Consider the following 19433-nt stretch of genomic DNA (forward strand, 5'->3'; position numbering starts at 1 on the left):
TTTTTTTCTCCTCTCCCGACCCCCGCCCCAAAAAAGGGAAAAAACAAGAACAGAAATGTCATCAAAGAGCCGCTCTCAGCCAATCAGGTGCCGGTGTCTGTGGCAACAGCCCGCTCCCCCATTGGCCGGCTGCACCCGGGCAGCGAGCGCTCCTATTGGCTGGCGGCCGCCTCGGAGGCTTCATTGCCTCCATGGCAACATTGCTTCCTCATGGGCGGCGGCTTCGACTGCGTTATTCATCCTTTGTGCACCACACCGGTGAGTGGGGAGCGCCTCTTTTTTTTTAACGGCGCCGCCCCATTGGCCGAGGCCACGACTGCTGCAATAAAGGCGGCGAGCGGTGAAATGGGTTTCAAAATGTATCAAGCCTGTGAGGTCATCTGGTGACTCGCTCGTACAACGTCTCACTCATGGAAGTGTGTTTTCTCACACACCTGGAGAAAGTGCACGTGTGTGACCTCAGAGGTCACAGGTGGAGATAAACGTATGAATGTGAGCTGAACATCTGGCAACAACAAAAACATGTGGTTTGCTTGTTGTTTCCAGGAAGGGAGGGGGTGGAGGATATCATCATCACACACACCGATTAGCTGTTAGCTCCTCCCCCTGTGTGTGTGTGTGTGGCAACAGGCATCCGTTTTAGCACGTGCTCCCTGTTGCCATCGTGACGGCTCCGCGGATACGGCGTGCTGGTTGGACGCGGTTGTTGTTGATGAAGCAAGAAGAGGCTGATGAAACCTCGTGGAGGGAGGAGGAGGAGGAGGAGGAGGAGGGCCGAGGTCGGGTGCGGCAAGGGGGCTTTTTATTTCCCGCCGCCGTGGTAGAAAGTGTTGCTAGGCACATTAGAGGGCAGTTGGTAAACAAACGTACTTAGCGCCGGTAATCGCCCGCCACGACCTTAAAGCCTTCAAACGCGCCGCTTGACTCCTAAATCCCTCCCCCGGATGTTGCTAATTGAAGAGATTACACAAATATAACCCACTTTGTTTGAAAAAAACATTTTATTTGTAGGAAAGACAAGTAAAATCGATCGAAGCGGTAATGTGCTGACATAAGCGTTTTCCCCCGCCCCCCGCCCCCGCCCCCGCTTGTGCTGACAGGGTGATTGATGGCGAGGAGCGAGTCGGGGCGGGGCCAGACTGTCTTTGTTTGGACGGGGGCATGGAGGAAGGTGCACGATATTTGCGTCACGCCTCCTGACCGCCGAACTCCAGCTCCTCCAACTTCTCAGCCATGGAGACCACCAGCTCCTTCATCTGACGCAGGGGGGAGGAAATAAGACAGGTGGGAAATTAAAAAAAAAAAAAAAAAAAAAGGAGCGGCGGGAAGCCACGAGGAAGGATGCGGGGGGGTGAAGATGATTGGGGTGGGTGCGGAGTGGCGAGGAGCGCCGGTGTGGAACCCAAAGAAAAAAGTCCAAAAAAACCTCACACTCGTGTACAAACCCCGTTTCCATATGAGTTGGGAAATTGTGTTAGATGTAAATATAAACGGAATACAATGATTTGCAAATCCTTTTCAACCCATATTCAACTGAATGCACTACAAAGACAACATATTTGATGTTCTAACTCAAACTATTTTTTGTTGTTGTTGCAAATAATAATTAACTTAGAATTTCATGGCTGCAACACGTGCCAAAGTAGTTGTGAAAGGGCATGTTCACCACTGTGTTACATCACCTTTTCTTTTAACAACACTCAATAAACGTTTGAGAACTGAGGAAAGTAATTATTGAAGCTTTGAAAGTGGAATTCTTTCCCATTCTTGTTTTATGTAGAGCTTCAGTCGTTCAACAGTCCAAGGTCTCCGCTGTCGTATTTTACGCTTCATAATGTGCCACACATTTTGGATGGGAGACAGGTCTGGACTGAAGGCGGGCCAGGAAAGTACCCGCACTCTTTTTTTACGAAGCCACACTGTTGTAACACGTGCTGAATGTGGCCTGGCATTGTCTTGCTGAAATAAGCAGGGGCGTCCATGAAAAAGACGGCGCTTAGATGGCAGCATATGTTGTTCCAAAACCTGTATGTACCTTTCAGCATTAATGGTGCCTTCACAGATGTTTAAGTTACCCATGCCTTGGGCACTAATACACCCCCATACCATCACACATGCTGCCTTTTACACTTTGCGTCGATAACAGTCTGGATGGTTCGCTTCCCCTTTGGTCCGGATGACACGATGTTGAATATTTCCAAAAATAATTTGAAATGTGGACTCGTCAGACCACAGAACACTTTTCCACTTTGCATGAGTCCATCTTAGATGATCTTGAGCCCAGAGAAGCCAGCGGCGTTTCTGGATATTGTTGATAAATGGCTTTCGCTTTGCATAGTAGAGCTTTAACTTGCACTTACAGATGTAGCGACCAACTGTATTTAGTGACAGTGGTTTTCTGAAGTGTTCCTGAGCCCATGTGGTGATATCCTTTAGAGATTGATGTGGGTTTTTGATACAGTGCCGTCTGAGGGATGGAAGGTCACGGTCATTCAATGTTGGTTTCCGGCCATGCCGCTTACGTGGAGTGATCTCTCCACATTCTCTGAACCTTTTGATGATATTATGGAGCGTAGATGTTGAAATCCCTAAATTTCTTGCAATTGCACTTTGAGAAAGGTTGTTCTTAAACTGTTTGACTATTTGCTCACGCAGTTGTGGACAAAGGGGTGTACCTCGCCCCATCCTTTCTTGTGAAAGACTGAGCATTTTTTATACCCAATCATGGCACCCACCTGTTCCCAATTAGCCTGCACACCTGTGGGATGTTCCAAATAAGTGTTTGATGAGCATTCCTCAACTTTATCAGTATTTATTGCCACCTTTCCCAACTTCTTTGTCACGTGTTGCTGGCATCAAATTCTAAAGTTAATGATTATTTGCAACAAAAAAAAAAGGTTTATGAGTTTGAACATCAAATATGTTGTCTTTGTAGCATATTCAACTGAATATGGCTTGAAAATGATTTGCAAATCATTGTATTTTGTTTATATTTACATCTAACACAATTTCCCAACTCATATGGAAACGGGGTTTGTACTTAATAATACACCTAAAACATTGAAAGAGCCATATATGACCAAAAATACAAAAAACAAGTCCGTCTGGAGCCGCAAAAAATGAAAAGCCGTATATAAGTGTTATAATGAAGGCAACACATGATGTAAGTGTCTAGCTATAATAGCCTACTATCAAAATGACTGTGTCACAGGCTCAAACAAATCTTTGTTGACAGAAATGTTGAAATTGAATATTCCACACATTTTTACAATAAAAAACATTAGTAAATTAGTAACATTAGTAAATAGCATGTTAGCATTGATTAGCTTGCAGTCATGCAGTGACCAAATATGCCTGATTAGCACTCCAACAAGTCAATAACATCAACAAAGCTCACCTTTGTGCATTCACACACAGTATAAAATGTTTGGTGGACAAAATGAGACAAAGGAGTGGAATATTTGATATGTAAACAAACTGTTGCGTCATAGTCCACACTATGGAGAGTTCAAGAACCGCCGAAATTAGTAGGACAAAACGATGTTCGCCAAATACTCTCATCAGTGAAGCATACACACAAACATATTAAACACTGGGCTTTCGAACAATTGGGAAGGTTTGTGTCATGTTTGTCCTCAAACAAAAAACATACTAAAACAAAAACAAATATTTCCCCCCCCATCTTTTTCCATTTTCAATCCATCCATCCATCCATTCATCTTCTTCCGCTTATCTGAGGTCGGGTCGCGGGGGCAGCAGCCTAAGCAGGGAAGCCCAGACTTCCCTCTCCCCAGCCACTTCGTCCAGCTCCTCCCGGGGGATCCCGAGGCGTTCCCAGGCCAGCCGGGAGACATAGTCTTCCCAACGTGTCCTGGGTCTTCCCCGCGGCCTCCTACCGGTCGGACATGCCCTAAACACCTCCCTAGGGAGGCGTTCGGGTGGCATCCTGACCAGATGCCCGAACCACCTCATCTGGCTCCTCTCCATGTGGAGGAGCAGCGGCTTTACTTTGAGCTCCTCCCGGATGGCAGAGCTTCTCACCCTATCTCTAAGGGAGAGACCCGCCACCCGGCGGAGGAAACTCATTTGGGCCGCTTGTACCCGTGATCTTGTCCTTTCGGTCATGACCCAAAGCTCATGACCATAGGTGAGGATGGGAACGTAGATCGACCGGTAAATTGAGAGCTTTGCCTTCCGGCTCAGCTCCTTCTTCACCACGATGGATCGATACAGCGTCCGCATTACTGAAGATCCACTCTTCCCTCACTCGTGAACAAGACTCCGAGGTACTTGAACTCCTCCACTTGGGGCAAGATCTCCTCCCCAACCCGGAGATTGGGCACTCCACCCTTTTCCGGGCGAGAACCATGGACTCGGACTCGGAGGTGCTGATTCTCATCCAGTGAAAGGAACTTTGAATGCTCCAGGATACCAAAACATTTTGGACAATTCCATGGGATGGCACTTCAAGTTCATATGTGAGTAAAGGCAGGTGGCCAAATAGTCTTGGCAATATAGTGTATCTTAGGCACTTATAGATTGGATCTCTGTTGTTGCAGCAGCAGAGTTGATTCTGTCTTGACACTTTGTATTACATTCTTCCCTTAAAGGCCTACTGAAAGCCACTACTAGCGACCACGCAGTCTGATAGTTTATATATCAATGATGAAGTCTTAACATTGCAACACATACCAATACGGCCGGGTTAGCTTACTAAAGTGCAAGTTTAAATTTTGCGCGAAATATCCTGCTGAAAACGTCTCGGTATGATGACGCCTGCGCGTGATGTCACAGATTGTAGAGGACATTTTGGGACAGCATGGTGGCCAGCTATTAAGTCGTCTGTTTTCATCGCAAAACTCCACAGTATTCTGGACATCTGTGTTGGTGAATCTTTTGCAATTTGTTCAATGAACAATGGAGACAGCAAAGAAAAAAGCTGTAGGTGGGAAGCGGTGTATTGCGGCCGACTGCAGCAACACAAACACAGCCGGTGTTTCATTGTTTACATTCCCGAAAGATGACAGTCAAGCTTTACCATTGGCCTGTGGAGAACTGGGACAACTGAGACTCCTACCAGGAGGACTTTGAGTTGGATACGCAGACGCGGTACCGTGAGTACGCATGCAGCTGCGGCTTCCAAACATTTGATCGCTTGCCCGTACGTGCGTGCCGCTATGTGCATGTCACGTAACTTTGGGGACATATATGTACTGTATGAACTTTGGGGAGGTGAACGGTACTTTGGGCTGTGGGATTGAGTGTGTTGTGCAGGTGTTTGAGTTGTATTGGCGGGTTATATGGACGGGAGGGGGGAGGTGTTTGTTATGCGGGATTAATTTGTGGCATATTAAATATAAGCCTGGTTGTGTTGTGGCTAATAGAGTATATTGTGTTTTTTTACTGTTTTAGTCATTCCCAGCTGAATATCAGGTCCCACCCGCCTCTCACAGCATCTTCCCTATCTGAATCGCTCCCACTGCCCTCTAGTCCAGGGGTGCTCATTACGTCGATCGCGATCTACCGGTCGATCTCGGAGGGTGTGTCAGTCGATCACCAGCCAGGCATTAAAAAAATAGTCCTAAAAATGAGCGATCATAAATCTTCACTATGACGTCACTTTCGTCACTTGATTGACATTCACGGCACCCGAGGGTCTTCTGAGATGACGCTGGCTGCTGCCAGCTCATTAAAATTACCGACTGGAAGGCGAGAAACACTTTATTTCAACAGACTCTGGCGCCGTACCTGTCGTCAAAACTCCAAAGACCGACTGCACAGTTGCACAATAAAAGATCTGCTTCATCCTGCCTGCACTACCAAAATAAGAGTCTCAGAAAGCTGGCGTGCACAAGCTAGCAAGCTACGGAGTTTGCCGACAATGTATTTCTTGTAAAGTGTATACAAAAGAGTACGGAAGCTGGACAAATAAGATCAAATCAAATCAAATCAACTTTATTTATAAAGCACATTTAAAATTTACCACAGGGGTAGCCAAAGTGCTGTACAATGAGCAGGTTAAAAGATAAAACGAGTACCGAGCAAACACAACACAACACAAACAGAACATGATAAAAAATAAATAATTAAAATAGAATTAATAAAAACATAAAAACATAAAAACAGGATCACAGCAGGTGTATTATGGGGCGCCATTGCAGGATGGATGTCACTCAGTGTTAAAAGCCATGGAATAAAAGTATGTTTTTAAGAGAGATTTAAAAACAGGAAGAGATGCCAAAAACCAACCACTTTCATGTGGTATTGGACAGAAAGGAGGACTTTTTTTCTCCTCCATTCGAAAATGCGGACGTTATCATCACCACTGTCTGATTACAATCAATGCAAGTCATCACAATCAAGTAATACACCAACTTATATTCTTGTCTTCATGAATGAAAGGAATCTATATGTGTTAAACATGCTTGTATTATCTTTAACCACCTTTAAGTTGTTAACAATATTAACTATTTGTGTTAAACATGCTTGTATTATCTTTAACCACCTTTAACTTGTTAACAATATCAACTATATGTGTTAAACATGCTTGCATTATCTTTAAACACCTTTAATGTATTAACAATATTAACTATATGTGTTAAACATGCTTGCATTATCATTAAACACCTTTAACTTGTTAACAAAAACATATATTTCATAAATAAGTAAATATAAATGATATATATGAATGAGGTAGATCCCCACGACTTGATCAATTGAAAAGTAGCTCGCCTGCAGAAAAAGTGTGAGCACCCCTGCCCTATTGTGTATCTCTCACACTTATTTTAAACGGTTGACAAATAGAATGTATGCTACCCATGGAGTCCAAAATTGAGTGCAGTACTGGGCTGAGCAAATGCGCTGTTTCAGTTTGCTCCTGGTTTTAGAAAACCTTGTTTTTTTTTAGTTGTACAGTTTGGGAACAAAATCGTTTTGTAATGTACCTAAAAGTCCAACAGTATTTTACTGTCTCATACACAGATGGCTTTCCAGTGTTCCAGAAGGCCCAACATGAGTCTTTTTGTTCGTTTTTTTTTTAAACAAAAAAGGTCTTGATTGTGTCATTACCTCGCGGCGGTAAAAGCATTTAGCATCATTAGCAGCGGTAATGTGTCAGTGTGGAGCCACACGGAGGAGGACCCCTCGGGCTACACACTTAGTAAATTGGGATATGCAAATATTAGCCCACATATTGGGAAATATGGGCTAAGCTGCAGCACAAATAGGTGGGCGGGACCTGTTGACTGATTGACACATGTAGGCTTCATTCATTCAGGTTTTGGATTAAAAAAAAAAAAAAAAAAGCTCCCACAAGACAATACAAGCTTTGTTCACGTAGTAGCCACTCCATTAGGTACACCCTGAGTTATATCCAACATAAAAATCCTTTTACATTTTGATTGACACTGACATGTTTTGGTCGTTAAAAGCCACAAATGATGGTGATTAGTTATGAGTTAACACGATTGTCATAGTGTTTTAAAATTGCCCAACCTGTTTGAGAAAAGATGTCGCACTGGCACAAACATGTTTTTCTCACCAGTAACAAAGATTCCGCCACATGCTCTTCTTTTGTCCATGTGGTGTAGTCATAAAAAAAAGGCTTGCTGACACCGCCACCTGCTGGCCATCGTGACAACTGCTGACTATTTTTCCCCCCTCCAAACAAAGGGTGATTAAGAAATATCCCTCCTACCATTCAAGTAAACTCTCTGTTAATAATAATCTTATTCAACATTTTTTTAACTCTTTGGGAGGATTAAAAAACAAACTTAAAAATGGAAATGTAATTTTTTTTTTAAACATTATATTTTAGAGGTTGAGGTGAGCTCGTGCCTGAAACTAGTGATGATGTCATTGATTATCGATCAGTGTTTCGTGTTAAGAGCTGGCCTAAAGACTCCGTGCTGTTGGCATTGACCTGTTGTTTTTTTAACGCAAGCAGACAAAGAGATGACAAGGGGAGGAGACAATCATGGTTTACCTCAAACATCTGCTTTTCAACACGGCCTTTGTACTCCACGGTCACCGGCTGCTCCTTGGGGTCCTCGGCTGCCAACATCTGGCTGGCTGAGCCCAGCACGTAGCTGGTGAAGGACACAGGAAGAGAACAAACACTACAATGTCATAAATATACACATTGGTAGGAATAATGATATTACACATGTACTATAGATTAGGGCTGGGCAATATGACTTGAAACTGTAACACAATATTTGAGAATCGATGTTGATAATTATTGGTATTTTTATGACCTGTAGTGTATCAAATGTTTAGTTACAGCTGTGCTCTAAAGGGTGAGCGCGACTAAGGTGGTGTGGTATTAGCGGTCTTGCCTCGCCTCATGTACAGACCACATTGGTCTGACTACGGTCCCTTTGAGGAAAAAAAAAATCCAAAAAAGTGCCAAACTGTACAGGTGACTTTAACCTCTTTTATCCACAATTTCTTCATTTTGACTTTCACTTCTCACTCCATACAAAGAATCAACCAAACACGTGATAGTTGATACCGTCACCTGATTGGCGGTTAGCGTGTCACTCCAGGGTTCGAATTTAACCACGGCAAGAACATGCAACTTTTTACTGGTTAATGGACAGGACAGTTGTAACGTAACTGTTTCGTCGAATAAATTGATAAAAACATTTTCAACTGTTTTAGACATGGCATAATTAGCGTATTTTTCGGACTATAAGTCGCAGTTTTTTTCATAGTTTGTCTGTGAAATTAGCGTAAAATATCAAATAATATTATTGATGTCATTCACGTAAGAGACTAGACGTATAAGATTTCATGGGATTTAGCGATTAGGAGTGACAGATTGTTTGGTAAACGTATAGCATGTTCTATATGTTATAGTTATTTGAATGACTCTTACCATAATATGTTACGTCAACATACCAGTTGGTTATTTATGCCTCATATAACGTACACTTATTCAGCCTGTTGTTCACTATTCTTTATTTATTTTAAATTGCCTTTCAAATGTCTATTCTTGCTGTTGGCTTTTATCAAATACATTTCCCCAAAAAATGTGACTTATACTCCAGTGCGACTTATATATGTTTTTTTCCTTCTTTATTATGCATTTTCAGCCGGTGCGACTTATACTCCGAAAAATACGGTATATATGTATATAAAGGTTTATTTGAAATAGGGACAGATACAGAAACATAAATATCTGAAACAGTTATCCAATGTATGCATCATAGTGTTTGTAGCTAAAGCTAATTTACAACACCTGTCTCTACAACAACAACACAGATCTAACATCATTAAAAATAGGAAAATAAAAAGAATAAGGCAAAGAGGAGTCGATAATAATGATAATAGTAATAATACAGACAAAGTGCAAACTAAATAAAAGCCAATAATAATAATAATAATAATAATACAAATAATATTATTATTATTATTAACACAGACAAAGTGCAGACTAGATAAAAAACAATTAGTAAAAATTAGTAAAAACTAAACATGGGAACATGATTGTTGCTCAACTGGCCACAATTGTGTTTGTTTTTTGAAAGTGACAAGTGCAGGTATACTTTTCAAAGTGTCAGGTAGAGAGTTCCATAGCTGTGGTCCTTTTATTGAAAAGGCAGTCTGTTAATTAAGGTTAATCGGTATAAACAACACAGGCGCAGACATTTTGGAAGCGTGTGTCAAAGGTTAACTGACAACCAGAAGAGCCGAGTTGTTCCCAGAGATTAACTAGTTGAATTAGGATCTGGAAGGACGTCAGGTGTTGCAGCTCTCAATATGCCGAGTAAGGAACGAATCAAAAAGAGAAAACAGGAACAATTACAGGCTGTTGGGTAAAAATGTAACAAGCTACACAACTTCTTTAGGTAGGTTCATTTTAGGGATGTCCCGATCCAGGTTTTTGCACTTCCGATCCGATACCGATATTGTTTTTGCACTTCCGATCCGATACCGATACTGACCGATACTGGCCTATCCGAGCATGTATTAAAGTTTAAAGTTATTTAGCCTACTTAGTTGTCAGAATCATGTTGAAAAGGGTTTTAGTACTCTTGATAACAACTAGCCAGCTGAATGAGGGGAGTTTGAATAATACACAATGGTTGGTAAGAAGAAACTGACCTGTTTATTCAAGGATAAACACAAAATAGACAAAATTATACATGACAAACAGAAATGGCATCATTGAACTAGGGCTGGGCGATATGGCCTTTTTTTAATATTGCGATATTTTAAGGCCATATTGCGATACACCAGAGATATGTGGATATTTTGGCTTAGCCTTGAATGAACACTTGATGCATATAATCACAGCAGTATGATGATTCTATGTGTCTACATTAAAACATTCTTCTTCATAATGCATTAATATATGCTACTTTTAAACTTTCATGCAGAGAGGGAAATCACAACTAAAAAAATCACTAATTTTTTCATACGGTGTTGATCTGGAAATGTTTGCCTCTGCATTTTGATGGTGTGGGCGTGTGGCACCGAATGGAGATAAGCGTCTCGACAGACGTTACAATATTTGAACAATGATGACGAAAACTGTTTTCTCTGTCGTGTCCGTGTGTCGAAAATTGTAATGCGCTTATTTTTTTATTTGATTTTGTGCGTGGCATAGATTTGCAGTGCGCAATTGCACAGGTGCGCACCTTAGAGGGAAGTTTGCTAGCCCGGCTGCGCTCGCATCACAGCTAACGTTAGCATGCTGCTACCTCTCTGCTCCGTGAGGACGTATACGTATGTGACGTATGACGTGACAGTATGTGACGTGTGTAAGAAGGTGCGCTTGCTGTCTGTGAGAGGGAGACACAGGAAAGAGTGAGAAGAGTCTGTCGTGTAATGCCAGCAGCTAAAAGCAACTGCGTGAGAATCCACAGACCTGTGGATGTGTTGAAGGTGTGCTGGAAAATGCGGAACGGATATTAGGGAGCAGCAGAAAAGTGGAATATATTATTTAAATCGGTGTGTTGGAAAACACGGACCGGAGTTTTTTTAAATCTGGATCGGCATTTTCCCATGCCTTGCCGATACGCATTTTTTTGCAAATATCGGCGGCCGATCCGATCCAAACATCGGATCGGGACATCCCTAGTTCATTTCATTGTTCAAATAGAGTGCTAAATTAGTCCATTGTTTGCCCTCCAAACTCAGCAGTTCTAGACCTGTCAATGTTGTTTATGCGCTGTACCGTGATTGTTTATTTTGATTCCTGGCTGTCAACAAATTGTTTACTTTTTTGTAAACGTTGAACACAAGTCGCTGATGTAAACAATAATGGAATGAAAATTGCATGCCGTTTTATATATTTGTTTATACACAACTTTACTATAAGTTAGGTCAGGGGTCGGCAACCTTTACCAGTCAAAGAGCCATTTTGACCAGTTTCACAAATTATATTTTTTTTTTGCTTTGTGCTATGTATAAACCAGGGGTCTCAGACATGCTGCCTACACCTTTATGTGGAATTTGAAAGCTGGTGCGGCACGCGGGTTTTAAATGAATGGCGTTTGTCAGCGTCATGCGTGCCATGATGGTACAGCATATAGCGCCCACTACAACCAGCGTGCCTGAACAGCCACACGTTGTATGGGGCTTCCGCTTGCTCACGTTGGTGACAGCAAGGCATACTTAGTCACTGACGGTGGCGGTATAAAAAAAAACCTTTAACACTCTTACTAATAATGCGCCACACTGTGAACCCACACCAAACAAGAATGACAAACAAATTTCGGGAGAACATCTGCACCGTAACACAACATAAACACAACAGGACAAATACCCAGAATCCCATGCAGCCCTAACTCTCCCGGGATACAACCAAGTATGCCTTGCTGTCACGTACGTGTGCAAGCAGAAGATGCATATTGTATAACAAGTGTTGGGCTGGCACGCTGTTAATACAGATTGTAGAGGGCGCCAAATGTTATACCATCATGGCACGCCCTAATTATAGCCGTAAGGGTGAATATCGGTGAATATTAATCCCGGGAGTTTTCTGCGAGGGGCACTGAAATCCGGAAGTCTCACGGGAAAATTGGGGGGTTCAGCAAGTAAGCTGCTGAGCCGCATCAGAGTGATCAAAGAGCCGCATGCGGCTCCGGAGCCGCGGGTTGCCGACCCCTGAGTTAGGTCATACACTCATGTGGCAAACCATGCGGGTCACGCATTGGCCTGCACAGCCACATGCAATGGCATATACGAAACCCCCCTCAATAACCCATTACTGGAGCAACGTCATCATCGTAATCGATGGACAGCCACAAGCATATACACTTGTACACACACACACGCGCACGCGCACGCACACGCACACATTGGAGCTCCTGCCTTGAAAGAAAATAATGTTTGCATTGGTGCCCTTCTAACTTGCCTTGGTGCCCTAAAATATGAGCCCTCCTTTAAGGCAACACTTGCCTTGACCTGAAGTCAAAATTCGAAGCCTGTCACTCCCACTGATCAGTGATCACTTCCTACGTTGCTCAGTTACCAGAGAGCGAGTGCCTTTGTTCATGCAACCAACCTTGCTTCCATACTTCCCACAAAGAAAAAAAAAAATCCAAAATGTTATCAAACGCATTTTTTTTATTAATATGGATTACGTGTCTATCGCAATATATACGATATCGCTTTATCGCCCAGCCTGACACAATAAAGATATCAATGATGAACAAATCAAGACGTATATTCTTTAAATATTTCACTGTGTGTAGTAAATCTATGGAATATAAGTGTTGTACTTTCTGAATTGAACTATCATTCATTGAGACGCATCTATCAATATACAGACAAAGCCTTGTGTCATTATCATTATTTATTAGTGTCAACTTTTCAGCCTTTTCTCTGTACATCGTGCATTTTTGCGATATTTTATCATTTTGTTCTTGTGTTTAGTTTTGTTGCTACAAAAGGCCGCGGGTCAATAAAAAAGGAGCCAGCATTTTAAAACATGCTACTATGCTATGAAGAGAGGTGGACTCATATGGGTTTTTTTCAGGGACGATACGTTTTTTAGTAGTCAAGGAGGCCGATATTCATTAGCAGCAAAAGTTATTTAAACATGAAAATTATGTCAGGTTTTTTTTAGGAAAGGTGGTACCAGTAGCAACATAATGTTTGATGTTGTGTTTAATTTAGCAGAAAACACCTTTATTATGTGTGTCTAAGAAGCATCAACATTTGTATTTCAAAATAAAAAAAAATCTCTTGGGGAAAATTGGTAAAAACATGGCATTTCTCTACATCACAATAACTCATCTAATCCATTGTGTACAATATTATAACATTTTTATGGATTTAATACATTGTAAGGTTTCCTCGTGAAGAACTCTGAAATACTGTGAACATTTAAATAAAAACAACCCTGGGCTCCTTCAAGTATATTATTGTGAAGGCATTTTTCAACTCGGCTGACATAATTTCTTCCTGGATGTTACAGAAAGTATGAGAATGTGTGAGCTGCTGCCTGCTCCTTCTTTACTAACATAATCATCTCATATCCGTCAAGATATTTACACAAAGTTTGGATTTTTGGCAGAGACATCTTTTCTGTCGTCTTCATGTCCATCCATCTGTCGCGTTATTTGATTGAATCACGGAACATGAAACTGGCCGCGCTCATTTAATGAGCCCACATTCTGAGCGTTGCGAAAACAGGACCGGTAAGACGCCAAGAAAGAAGGACAAAAACGGGATTCCCCGCTAAAATACGGGAGTTTTGACAGATAAGCAGACAAGACTGTACTTAAATGTATAATGTATTTATATTATTGACATGTGAATAATGCTGCATAATAGACTGTATTTATATTATTCACATGTGAATAATGCTATATAATAGACTATTTATATTTTTCACATGTGAATAATGCTGTATACTAGACTGTATTTATATTATTCACATGTAAATAATGCTGCATAATAGACTGTATTTATATTATTGACATGTGAATAATGCTGTATACTAGACTGTATTTATATTATTCGCATGTGAATAATGCTGTATAATGGACTGTATTTATATTATTCACATGTGAATAATGCTGTATAATAGACTGTATTTATGTTATTCACATGTGAATAATGCTGTATAATAAACTATTTATATTATTCACATGTGAATAACGCTGTATAATAGACTGTAATTATATTATTCACATGTGAATAATGCTGTATAATAGACTGTATTTATATTATTCACATGTGAATAATGCTGTATAATAGACTGTATTTATATTATTTACATGTGAATAATGCTGTATAATAGACTATTTATATTATTAACATGTGAATAATGCTGTATAATAGACTGTATTTATATTATTAACATGTGAATAATGCTGTATAATAGACTGTATTTATATTATTCACATGTAAATAATGCTGTATAATAGACTGTATTTAAATTATTCACATGTGAATAATGATGTATAATAGACTGTATTTATATTATTCACATGTGAATAATGCTGTATAATAGACTGTATTTATGTTATTCACATGTGAATAATGCTGTATAATAGACTGTATTTATATTATTCACATGTAAAAAATACCTAAGTGTTTATTGTCTATTGTGAGCAAACTGTGGTGCTGAATTTCCCCCAGGGATCAATGAAGTACTTTCTATTCTATTCTAAGACGTTATATATGGTTATTAACATCTACTTAACTAATATGTTGTATATACTAAATACTGGTATCATATGTGTATATATTGTACCTGCTGACATAGTTCTCTTGCAGTTGTCCAAAGAAAAAGGTTACCGATATTGAGATACGTCAAAATACCAAATATCGGCGCCGGTTTCGGGCTCTCAGTCGATCTCTTGCTATGAATAAACAAATTTGAGTTGAGCATCGCTCAGGTGAATAAATATTATACAGCAGAAGAACAACTTTGAAGGCAGAATCTGTTGCTCTTCAAGCAGTACCACGTTCAGTAGAGATGAGTATTGTTTACATTTTAACTCATACTAGTGCTAAATCACTACTTTTAAACGGTGTCAGAACCGGTTCCAAAAACAATGGAAAACATACAAAACTTAAAAAAACAACCCAATTATATTCCTTTATATCATTATGTAATGTTTTAACAGGCTAGAAATGTAAAAAATTTTTTTTTTAAATGTATCCATAAATAAGTAGTACATTTAAAAAATCCACTATATACGTATTACATCAAAAACAATAAAAAATAAAACACAAAATGAGCATAAAAACCCCCTTTGCTTGTGTTGTAATGTTGACGCTCACAATTCCGGGGGTTTGTGAATGCACCTTGCCTGCTGTGACTTGACTGGTGTGCATAGTGAGGAAGTGCTCTGTTGGTAGCTCGTGCTGTTGGACATCACGGCTGCTGTTGCCATATTGCTTGTATTTCCAAACGTCACTTCTTCTCGGGAGTGGTCAATTAAGCCAAGATGGCTGTTGTGCAGCAAGTGGCGCGCTAACTATTGGGAGTATGGAAGGGGTCTAGATCTTACCATTAAAAGCTTTTACAAGCAATAAAAAAATCAAACTATGCAATGGAATAGATCCCTGTACTTTATCAAAAAAAGATTTGTCGAGTGATATCAAGGATTATCCGTCGGTGGAGTTCCCGTTTACGTCGGCACGGGTGCTGGTATGGAACCAAGTTTTGATGGCCATGATGCCCGAGTGCTAATCACACACATCCAACCGATGAAAAGTGAGCACGTCTGCCCTCTACAATCCGCAGTCTGAGCAAACCTTTCGATGTCGGCCACGTTGAAACAGAAAGTGAATCTCTTGCTGTCCAGCCTCTTGGGGGTGGAGGAGTAGACCATGCCCAGCACCGAGTGGCAGCCTCGGCACAACAGATCCTTGACGATACTGCAGGGAGAGCAATAAATTAGCAGAAGTTGTCAACTAATTAGTGCCTCCCCTTCCGCCACCTCGCCAAGATGGCGGCTGGTGAGGGTTAGTGTCAGTAATTTCCGGGTTAATCAATGCTAACAACAAACGTGGCGGCTAATGTGGCAAAATTTACATTTTAGTAATCTCTTCTCTAACAACAATTTTAATCTAAGTCACAGTCCTCATGTGATTTATGTTGTATTGCTTCCCTTCACTGCATGGGCTTGTTTAGTGGTTAGTGTACGCTCTGAGATGGGTAGGTTGTGAGTTCAAACCCCGGCCGAGTCATACCAAAGACTATAAAAATGGGAGCCATTACCTCCCTGCTTGGCACTCAGCATCAAGGGTTGGAATTGGGGGTTAAATCACCAAAAATGATTCCAGGGCGCAGCTACCGCTGCTGCCCACTGCTCCCCTCACCTCCCAGGGGGTGATCAAGGGTGATGGGTCAAATGCAGAGAATAATTTCGCCACACCTAGTGTGTGTGTGTGACAATCATTGCTACTTTAACTTTTTGTCTAAAGATAAGACTCTTTTTTTCGCCCCCCTGCTAAATTCCTGGGGCTCTGCCGAGATAGCTCTGCTTGGTTCACTTTTTGCCGTGGCTCAACAGTTACTGGACGCCATTACACATTTCCCCAAACTACGGAACGGGCCAAGGGTCAAAAACATGAATCACGCGTTAAAAAAAGATCGCTGCTGCGTTAACTTTGACAGCCCTAATTATGTATATACGAGATGGCGTGGCTCAGTTGGGAGAGATTTATGTTGTATTGCTTCCCTTTACTGCATGGGCTTGTTTTTTGTCTAAAGATAAGACTTTTTTTTCGCCTCCCTGCTAAATTCCTCGGGCTCTGCCGAGATAGCTCTGCTTGGTTCACCTTCCAAGCACACGAGACAAGAACTGTTGTGATGGATGCAGAAGATCAATATTTTAGATTGTATCGCTCTTTTGGCCAAAAGCTACGTGCCAAAAATGTTTATTTTGTGATTGATGCTGTATTACAGCCTTTCCCAATGATTAACCATTTGATTTGACTCCCTCGAATGGCCTTGATGCAACAACAGGAGCAGGCTGTTCTGAAAACATCCCCCCCGATGACTCCTCAATGATGGACGCTTTTGACCTCCCTCCCTCCTCAACGACACCTAGAGTCGAACTTTTTGCCGTTGCGAGTTGTCGTGATTATATGTAACATGTTTATGTGTGCATGGCATGGAGGTTTTTTCGCACTCCAGACTGGGTCCCCTTAGGAGCCCAGTCTAGATTGTATTTTTTTACTCATCTTTTTCCCCAGCGTTTTACCTTTTTCCCACCTTTTACGGGGACCCATCAGCGTTCCTGTTCTCTAACCCTGTAAACTGTTTGTTGGTCTAATCTTGAACGGTTTGCACTGAAAACAAAGTTTCGTTGTACAAACCCCGTTTCCATATGAGTTGGGAAATTGTGTTAGATGTAAATATAAACGGAATACAATGATTTGCAAATCCTTTTCAACCCATATTCAATTGAATGCGCTACAAAGACAACATATTTGATGTTCAAACTCATAAACTAAATTTTTTTGCAAATAATAATTAACTTAGAATTTCATGGCTGCAACACGTGCCAAAGTACTTGGGAAAGGGCATGTTCACCACTGTGTTACATGGCCTTTCCTTTTAACAACACTCAGTAACAGTTTGGGAACTGAGGGGACACATTTTTGAAGATTCTCGGGTGGAATTATTTCCCATTCTTGCTTGATGTACAGCTTAAGTTGTTCAACAGTGCGGGGTCTCCATTGTGGTATTTTACGCTTCATAATGTGCCACACATTTTCAATGGGAGACAGGTCTGGACTGCAGCCGGACCAGGAAAGTACCCGCACTCTTTTTTTACGAAGCCATGCTGTTGTAACACGTGCTGAATGTGGCTTGGCATTGTCTTGCTGAAATAAGCAGGGGCGTCCATGAAAAAGACGGCGCTTAGATGGCAGCATATGTTGTTCCAAAAGCTGTATGTACCTTTCAGCATTAATGGTGCCTTCACAGATGTGTAAGTTACCCATGTCTTGGCCACTAATGCACCCCCATAACATCACACATGCTGCCTTTTACACTTTGCATCAATAACAATCTGGATGGTTTGCTTCCCCTTTGGTCCGGATGACACGATGTCGAATATTTCCAAAAACAAATTTGAAATGTGGACTCCTCAGACCACAGAACACTTTTCCACTTTGCATGAGTCCATCTTAGATGATCTCGGGCCCAGAGAAGCCGGCGGCGTTTCTGGATGTTGTTGATAAATGGCTTTCGTTTTGCATAGTAGCGCTTTAACTTGCACTTACAGATGTAGCGACCAACTGTATTTAGTGACAGTGGTTTTCTGAAGTGTTCCTGAGCCCATGTGGTGATATCCTTTAGAGATTGATGTCGGTTTTTGATACAGTGCCGTCTGAGGGATCGAAGGTCACGGTCATTCAATGTTGGTTTCAGTGATTTCTCCAGATTCTCTGAACCTTTTGATGGATGGATTATCCATATAACATCACTTTTCTGCACAACAGAGCTTTGTTGGAGAAATCTACTTCCGTGTAATCAAACCCCGCCCACTCTGCTTGCAGCTGATCTGACGTAGATTACCGTAATAACCCGTATTTCACTCAAAAGTGCAGATTCCTGCCATTAGAAAACGCTCTATAGTTCAAGACTTGTGGTACTTTGAAAAATGCACTGCACATCATATTGGCGGCTCCGGTTTCGATTGTAAAATGTTTACAAAAATAATATTAATATACACTGTGAAAGATGGACGGGAGTTTCTTACCAGAGATAACCTTTGCTGGCTTCATGCAGCCGAGAGTCATTTCCGATGAAAACATTGTCAGTGGTCCCTAGAATCAAAACATATCAGGGCAGTGATTTTCCGAGCTGAACTTAAACGCACCATTGTTACTTACTGTTGTCGTCTATTGTTATTTATATAATATTTTTGTCATGTTATTTCTATATTTTTTTATTGAAAATTATATATTTATATGATAAAAAAAACCTCACTTTTTAAGCGTATTTGACAGTGTTGGTCCTCGGCTCCATCCCAAGACATGGAGTCCCCGACAGGCAGCCTGCATTTCCCGCAGACGAACACCGCCGGCCCGTCATCGTCTTCTACCGTTTGGCTGCTTTCTCCGACCAAGGTGGAGTCTAAAGTTCGCGTTTCGAATGTGCTGTTTGCAAGTTTGAGGGCGTCGGAAAGCAACGTACTTTTCTTTGGTTTGTTGGCGGCTTTGGAAATAGACGTTCCCCGGGACGCCATTTTTAAATATTCGCGGTTAAAATCCGAGCACACTCGAGCGAGGGGAGGAAGCAAGAGAGCTCCGTCTTAAACACTTCCGCTTCGGTATTTTGTGCCTGGCAAAATATACTAAACGTCGATTTTATTTAGTTTGTCTTTTTTTTGGTGGACATAGATTTATTAAGTTACTTATTTTCATTCTCAAACCCCTTTTGGGAACGGAGTTCATCCGTGAAATAAAAACTCAAACCATAACCGTATTGTTTCACGTAAGGGTGCGCC

At 41.3% G+C, this 19433-nt stretch overlaps 1 protein-coding gene across 1 annotated transcript; it reads right to left on the reverse strand.

The window, feature by feature from the left end:
- Positions 1-208: 208 nt before the first annotated feature.
- mis18a (MIS18 kinetochore protein A) lies at positions 209-19345 on the reverse strand. The gene is made up of 5 exons (XM_061962856.2): positions 18914-19345; positions 18684-18750; positions 15724-15846; positions 7985-8087; positions 209-1256 (listed from the first exon to the last, which is right to left on the reverse strand). The coding sequence occupies exons 1-5, from the start codon at positions 19170-19172 to the stop codon at positions 1188-1190; spliced, it is 621 nt and encodes a 206-aa protein (XP_061818840.1). The 5' UTR covers positions 19173-19345; the 3' UTR covers positions 209-1187.
- Positions 19346-19433: the final 88 nt, after the last annotated feature.

This window comes from Nerophis lumbriciformis, linkage group LG09 (genome assembly GCF_033978685.3).
Source record: "Nerophis lumbriciformis linkage group LG09, RoL_Nlum_v2.1, whole genome shotgun sequence".
Classification (NCBI taxonomy): domain Eukaryota; kingdom Metazoa; phylum Chordata; class Actinopteri; order Syngnathiformes; family Syngnathidae; genus Nerophis; species Nerophis lumbriciformis.

Bases quoted from the DNA above. Each gene is read 5' to 3' on its own strand.
- mis18a (XM_061962856.2), bottom strand. From the start codon at position 19,172: ATGGCGTCCCGGGGAACGTCTATTTCCAAAGCCGCCAACAAACCAAAG. The intron at 18,751-18,913 runs GTGAGGTTTTTT...TTTTGATTCTAG, and splicing joins CTGTCAAATACGCTTAAAAA to GGACCACTGACAATGTTTTC. The intron at 15,847-18,683 runs GTAAGAAACTCC...CTCTCCCTGCAG, and splicing joins GCCAGCAAAGGTTATCTCTG to TATCGTCAAGGATCTGTTGT.